The 7,766-nt window shown below is 53.5% G+C and overlaps 1 protein-coding gene across 1 annotated transcript in view; it reads left to right on the top strand.

The window, feature by feature from the left end:
* The first annotated feature begins 3,231 nt into the window (after positions 1-3,231).
* LOC113407787 (E3 ubiquitin-protein ligase TRIM39-like) overlaps positions 3,232-7,766 on the top strand; it is a 13,154-nt gene continuing 8,619 nt past the window's right edge. Inside the window, exon 1 of the mRNA XM_026658014.2 lies at positions 3,232-3,692. Coding sequence (XP_026513799.1) covers positions 3,273-3,692 — 420 coding nt within the window. The 5' untranslated portion in view covers positions 3,232-3,272. The remainder of the gene's footprint in view (positions 3,693-7,766) is intronic.

Below are 7,766 nucleotides of genomic sequence, written 5' to 3'. Positions count from 1 at the left end.
GCTTCCAGTCTCTTTTTAAAAGGATGGGAGATCAATACCATTACCAAAGCCATTACCATTTCAGCTGTGCTCTGTGTACAGTAAGAGAGCAGAGAGGTACTTCTACTATTATACAGACCTACACCTTCACTGTACGGGTGTGCTATATGCTGCCTCCACCCGTCCCCCTCCGATGTGACTGACTGTGCCCAGTATCAGAGAAACGGGGTTGGTGTTGAACTAAGGAGCCTTTCACTCTTTGGTCTCTGGTTCAGGTCACTAGTATTGTCCATTTTTAGGCTGAAGCCTGTGAATATGGCACCAGGATGGCCTGAGAGACAATGCTTTTGCCTTATTCAGAGTTAATTTTCTATCCCAGATCACACTAAATCAGGAAGAGAAGGAACTTGAACCTGGGTTTCCCACATCACAGGGCAGTGCTCGGTCTAAGCACCAGACTATGGAGTTTCTCTAACTTGCTCCTGTGTCTCCATGAAATGTTTCCCTTTCAATGAAGCAGCATATTTCAACAACATCACCAGCTGTGGATACAGCATTAGGACAGTCCCTGCCTCAAAGAGCTTACCATGTAAGTAACATCACACCACAGTCAGCACTAATTCGTTCCTCTCTTGGCAGGCTCAGCAGAGAGGTTAAGGACTACACGGACCATGGAGTCTGAAATCCTCTGTCATCCTGAGAGATGGCCCCTCTAGGTCAGGACTGAGTCATAGCAGCGGAACTGAGAAGGGGAAGTGGACGTTGCTGCTGCCCAAGCTGTACTTCTACGGTGCATAAATAGAGGACTCCAGATTTTATGGCTTTCAATCAGCTGTCATTCAGAAGTACTAAATTCACGGCATGCTGAAGCAGTAGGGTATAGCAGTTTTTGGATGACTATAAGCTGCCATGTGTGTTGTAAGACCTGAGGCAGAGGGCAAATTATTACAATGTGCAGTCATCTTCTATAAGTTCATAGTGGCTTAAGATGATCTAACTGCTGCCATGGAAGGGAGGAAGGTGTGGTCTCTTGTTAGACCAAGCTACTAGAAGCCAGAATTTGGGGTTCTGTTCCCAGCCACTGACACACCTATGTGGCCAGTGTGAGCTGCGTGTCCTGACTGCTCCCAAAAACTGAGCGCCGGGGCAGATCCTCCACTGGTGTAAACTGAGCAGCTTCATTAAAGTCATGTGAGTCTACACCAGTGGAGTGCCTGACTCTAGAATTGGTGCAGCTGTTTCGCGTGGCTGGGAGGGAGGAGGGGGAATGCGGGGCGCTCAGGGGAGGGGGCAGAGTTGGGGCAGGGACTTTGGGGAAGGGGTTGGAATGGGGGCAGGGAATGGGCGGGGCCAGGGGGAGGGGAAGGGGCAGAGTTGGGGCAGGGCCGGGGCCCCGTGGAGTGTCCTCTTTTTTCAATGTTCAAATATGGTAACCCTAGTCAGTGGGCCCATGAACCCCTGATAAAACCACCCTGGTATGAACTTCTCCTCATGTCTGTGCTCCTCCCACGTCTCATTCTTTATAACCCACTAGATGGGCTCTCTGGCCTGTGAGCCGGACATCAGCAACACTTGCTGTTTGCAGTCAGGATGCTCTTAGCGGGTATCTGAAGAGATGAGCAGCTTTCCGAGTCAGGGCAGACACTGTAAATTCCTCCTACTAACCCGAAGAGCTCTGGGATCTGCGTGCCCCCAGGAGCAGGTCATGGGGCTGCCAGAGGAGAACGTCCACCAGCCACTTCCTTCCTATGCCCTCCTGAGGTGTGCAGCTCCGAGCACGCTGAGATCCATGGCTACAACTGCACAAACCAGGAGGGGGCAAGGGTCAAAAACCTGCCTCCACCTACAGCCTGACAACGTGGGTCCCCAGACTGTGCCATCAAAACAGAGACACTCAGGCTGTATCTTCAAAATGAGATGGACTGTAGCTTGTCAGAGTAAGCCAAAAAGTCTGGACACCGATGGCTTCTGGGAAAACAATACAGCAAAAACCAAGGTGCAGCACCTGGACCTTTCTAGCAATTGGCCCCAAGTCCCCAAATTCTATTGCCTGTATAGGGCTTGATTCTGCTTCTATTGAAGTCAATGTCAACACTCCCAGGGAGCCCACAGAGAAATAAAGCTACTGTTACTGCACGAAAAATCCTGCCTATGATGCTCTAACCTGAGCTGTCGACTCTTGATGCTGGTGATCTGGCTGTTCAGGCACCTTCATTCTGGCATTTCACAATGTTTGCATCCTTGTTTTTGCCACCTGAACTTTTTTTAATGTAGTTCTCTGTATGGAATTGAATGTCAATTGTCCCATCATGCAATGCCAGTCGTAACTGTACTGCCTGCCTGCAGCGTGCCTTCACCGCAGAGAAGGCAGATTTCAGGGACTATAGCTTAGTCTACACTTGCAATCGAACGACAGAACTTTTGTCATTCACAGGTTCTTAACCCCCATCCCGCCCCGAACAACAAATGTTTTGCCGCGGCAAGTGCAAGTGTAAATGGCGCTTTGTCGACACAGCCTTGTTGCTAAAAGCTGCGTAGTGTAGATGTAGCCTAAATGTTCTCCGGTTTACACTGTCTAAAGGACAGGAGGATTTGGCAAAGCTTGCCACACAAAGCAAAGAGAGGTTCAAAATGGCCGGAGCTTTGAATCCTTAGTGTTCTGTAGCATTTCTATTTACAGAAATTTCCAAAGCATCAGTAACCCTGACTTTCTACCTGAGCTTTGTGACACCCCCTCCTCTCCTGAGGGAGTGGAAAGATCCCCTCAGTGCACTTGTAAACATCTGGTGAGTGTGTGTCACACACACACCCCTTGATGGCTGAGCCACAGGGTTTGTGGGTTTTTACAGCTCTGAACTTCACAGACTGACACTTTAGCTCCAGCTGTAGAGACTTGTGCTAAGCGCTGTAGGTCCCCACGTCAATCCCCAGTGGGTGTTGGGGTGGGTTAGACAGTTACTGCCTGTGGAGTAGGGGATATGCTCTCCCTTCCAGGCCTACAGCAATACACATCCGTTTTCTTCATATTCTTCCCCCTTTCTCCATTGCCCCCTGTTCTCCCATCCCTGCTCCCCACCTCCAGCCATTCCTTCTCCCTGTCCTTCCCCCTCTTTTACTCTCCTTCAGTTTCACTTTCCTGCTTTCTCCCCCTCCCCCTCCTGGCTCCTCCTTTTTCTTCGTCTCCTTCTGTGGCTGGGACTAGCGGATACTTGCAGGCGGCCCCTCCCAGTGTCAGCACAAGCCCACACTGTGCAGAGCCAAGGGCAGAGAGAACAGACACTCACCCGGCTGCCATGGCCTCCACAGCTGCAGCAGGGGACATAGAAGATGATGCCATTTGCTCCATCTGCCTGGAGTATCTGACAGAGCCGGTGACTATAGCGTGTGGGCACAACTTCTGCCGAGCCTGCATCACCCAGTACTGTGAGGAAAAGGGAACGGGGACACCCCTGACCTGTCCCCAGTGCAGAGCCCAATTCCAGAAAGGGGAGTTCAAACCCAACACCCAGCTGAACAACATCGTACAAAAGATCAAACAACTGGGGTTAAAACCAGGAAAAGGGCAAAAGGAGGATCTGTGTGAGAGACATGAGGAACGTCTCAAACTCTTCTGTGAGGACGATGGAGAAACTATTTGCTTGGTGTGTGAGAAATCCCGGGACCACAAGTCTCACACGGTGGTTCCCAAGGAGGAGGCTGCCCAGGAGTACAAGGTAGGAAATGCTGTTGACTTTGCTTAATTAAACCCCTTAAGAACACCAGGTTTATCCCCCATCAACGCAAGGACAAATATTCATTCCTGGCTGCTTAAAGTTAGGCACCTAAATGAAAGGGGCCTGGTTTTCAGAGGGGTGAGCACTGGGGGTTTTGGATAATGGGAGAAGATCCAAACTTTTTTTGCTCCAACACTGCAAGTTCCAATACCTAATAGAGAGAACAGGCTGATGGCTCTTTGTGCACCTGCAACCTGTCTGCCAAGTGGAGTGGGCTGCAAGAACATAAGACCATAAGAACAGCCAACCCCTGTCGGACCAAAGGTCCATCTAGCCCAGTATCCTGTCTTCCAACTGTGGCCAATGCCAGGTGTCCCAGAGGGAATGAACAGAACAAATAATCATCAAGTGATCCATCCCCTGTTGCCCATTCCCAGCTTCTGGGAACAGCTTCTGAACAGCTGATCCATGGCGGGTGGGAGGCGCTGGGAGGACGGGGGAGGAGCTGATCTCAGGGCCACCAGTGGGCAGGAGGCATTGGGGGCAGGGGAAGAGCTGACTGGCGGGGCTGCCAGTAGGTGCTGAACACCCACTCTTTTTATTCCATGGTTGCTCCAGCCTGGAGCACCCACAGAGCTGGTGCCTATGGTAGAAAAGAAACTTTAAATGAGAGGAGGGAAGTCACCCAGCATTAATTAAGGAAAATGCCACACGCAGGATTCATAAACATAAAACTGTGAGCAAAACACCCACTCGAGCGTATGTTGGTCAGTGTCTTCTGCCTCATGCTCTTGAGTTCTACAACCGAAAGTTCCTTTGCTGTGCCCCTCTCTGCTCCCTCACCACACCTCACTCACAGTGGTTGTCCTTGGTCAGTGAAGACTCAGGGTTCAGAGGTGCATCTGTGTGAGCTCACCTCCCACCCTGGTGGGAGGGGGAGGAGGAGGAAGGCACCTTGCTTGCTCCACTGTCCAAGTATTTGCTCTGGTGTCACCACCCTGCTGCACACCCCACTGGCCCACTCCACTGGCAGCCCTGCCAGCCATCTTCTCTGCTATAACCTCTGCAGATCAGGGCATGTCTACACTTGCAATTTAAAGCAGAAAAAGGTCCCCTTTTTGCGCAAAAACCTAGTGTCTTGAGGTTCTACGCTGCTCTTAGTGGGCAGCTTTATTGTGCTGTAACTCGCAAGTGTAGCCAAGGCCTTAAAGGGGGAATTTCCTTGCTGAAGCAGGCTGGGCCGAAACGCTGTCCCACATCAAGTGATTTCAGCTCTAGTGATCACTTAAAAAACAAAAGACTCCGAATGGAGCCTTAATTAGTTCTGTCTTTGAACAGTGGAGAGGAGCAAGTTAAACCATGCCTAGGACTCTTGGGTAAAGTCCACACTTCCCAGCAAGCACATCTGTGCCCACCCCCTCTTAACCTTAACAGGGGTCTGGCATCCAAGTCCCCTGCTTAGCGAGTTCAGTTCAGTGGAGGGTGACCCCCTCAATCAGGACAGGCTAAGTGCTACTCTGCTGCCCTTTACTCATACGATAAAGATAACACTATTTCATTACCCCCACATTCGATACTGAAGTGATCTGTAATCCAGCACCAGCCACAGGTGATCACTTTGGCAACACAGCTCTGTCTGCTGGATACCTAGGCCTTGGCTACACTCACGGATTCACAGTGCTGCCGCGGCAGCACTGTGAAGCGTGAGTGTAGTCGCGCCGCCAGCGCTGCGAGAGCTGTCTCGCAGCGCTGCAAGTACTCCACCTCTCCGAGGGGAATAGCTTGCAGCGCTGCGAGCGAGCGTGCAGCGCTGCAGGTGCTGATTACACTGGCGCTGCACTCGCTGCGCTCGGGGGGGGGTGTTTTTTCACACCCCTGAGCATAGCAAGTGCAGCGCTGTGAATTGCCAGTGTAGCCAAGGCCCTAGGCAGAGTTGGAGTGTTCATGTAAATACAGTCTGCATCTGAAGCCTTTTCCCCACCCCAGCTAGCTGTCAGAGGAGAGCTCATTCAGACCCTGCTTGCATACAAAACAATCTGGACCCTGACACATCCCTGCACGTCAGTGGCACAGAAAGCCACAGCTGGTACCTGCGTCCTGCTCTTCTTTCTCTCCCCATGTCCTGTTCTTCCCTTCTCCTTCAGCTCTTACCCATCCAGCAGCCCTGCTCCACCCATATGAACTCCTGCAGCCATTAGTCTAGATAGCATTAGGAGTATGTGGGGTGGCCTTACAGCTTATGTACACCATGTATTATACACCAGGATGTACACACCACGGTATTATAATTGACTGACAAAGTTGGGGCCATCTGTGTCCTAACACAGTTGGGTTTTGGCAGCGTGGGTGGGACAATACGATCCTGGAACCACATTACAGAAACATGTTATTGCTCCCATCCCATCTGTGTCTGTGTCTGTGTCTGTGTCTGCCCTGGAGAGTGGGAGGCTGGGGATGGGACACTGCTGAGGATGCAGGGTCCAGGGTGGCCTGGGTGGTGAGTGGGTGGCCTGGCACTGGCAACAGCGAGTGACCCGGTCCCAGCCTGCTCCGCCCTGCCCTGCCGGCTCCCAGAATCACTCAGGGGAGGAGTCGGACTCTGGAAAGAGGCAGGGTGGGGGCTTGGTGGAAGGGGTGGAATGGGAGCGGGAGGGGGCAGCGCAGGGGCGGGAGGCGTTGGGACAGAGCAGGGGCGGGAGGAGGTGAGGCAGGGGCTTGGGGGAAGAGGTGGAGTGGGGAAAGGCAGGGCGGAACAGGGGCAGGAACAGGCAGGGTAGAATGGAGCAGGACAGGCTGGGTCCGTGTCGCTTGCTGCTGCCAGCGCCAGGTTCCCACTAGCCCCCCAGTCTGCCCTGGACCCCACATCCCCCGGAAGCGTGGGGCTCCCCAAAGTGCATGGCCCGGGGCGGTTGTCCCGGTCCATCCTATAGATGGGATGGCTCTGAAAATATAAGCCCAAACATTGGTGGAGCCAGGCCCACATTCCTGAATATTGGTGGAGAACGGGCACCACGGGCCCATATAACTTGCTGCCTATGACCCCAGGAGCTCTCAGAAGCAGCTACAGCAGCAGACTCCTTGGGAGGAGAGCAGGAGAGAACTCAAGGGCTCAGAGAAAAGAGAAAGAGTGAAATGGGGAGATCTCTGGCTGGGGCTCAGGAGGGGGCTCTGGGGGGCTGCCATGGGGGTTGCTGTGCTGTGTGAATGAATCACACACTGTCAAAGGGGAAGAGAGCCCTGGGTTATTACAGCTCTGGAGCAGTTATAATTATGGGTGGCACATTCCCCCAGACCGAGTGTGTTCCTTGTTCCTCACTGACCTCCAGCCACATCACAGCGTCACCCTGTACTAGGGTTACCATACGTCCGGTTTTTCCCGGACATGTCCGGCTTTTTGGTAATCAAACCCCCGTCCGGGGGGAATTGGCAAAAAGCCAAACATGTCCGGGAAAATACCGGCCGGACACTTCCCCTCCCGCGGCTGCTCTACTCCTCCCCTGACTCTTTGGCTCTGTTTAAGAGCCGAGCTGCCCGAGCGCTACCGGCTTCACAGTTTGCCGGGCAGCCTCCAGACCCTGCGCCCCTGGCTGGGCACTTCCCCTCCCGGGCTCCAGCTGCGCTGGGGAAGCGCCGGCTGGGGGCGCAGGGTCTGGGGGCTGCCTGGCAAACCGTGAAGCCGGTAGCGCTTGGGCAGCCCTTTTCGCGTGGCTGGGAGGGAGGAGGGGGAGTTAGGGCGGGGACTTTGAGGAAGGGGTGGGGAACGGGCGGAGTTGGGGCGGAGTTGGGGCGGGGCCGGGGTGGGAAAGGGGCGGGGCCAGGTCCCCGTGGAGTGTCCTCTTTTTTTATTTTTTAAATATGGTAACCCTACCCTGTAAAATTAATGGGACTGCGCTGGCTCAGGTGCTCAGCTGCTGCCTGAGGGAGGCCACATGGGCGCTTGGACAGATGAGAGCACAGTGGGGTCTTGTTCCTGGCCTGGGTCAGGGCACAGGGCAGCGAGGTGCTGTCCCAACCGCTTCACTCTCACTGGCAGGAGGGATCGTTCAGAACCTTCCCAGCTGTTTCCCCTCTGGC

Source organism: Terrapene carolina, unplaced genomic scaffold (genome assembly GCF_002925995.2).
Source record: "Terrapene carolina triunguis isolate 2854851 unplaced genomic scaffold, T_m_triunguis-2.0 Scaffold384, whole genome shotgun sequence".
In the NCBI taxonomy this organism is placed as follows: domain Eukaryota; kingdom Metazoa; phylum Chordata; order Testudines; family Emydidae; genus Terrapene; species Terrapene triunguis.
This window is presented reverse-complemented; position numbering and strand designations above follow the sequence as displayed.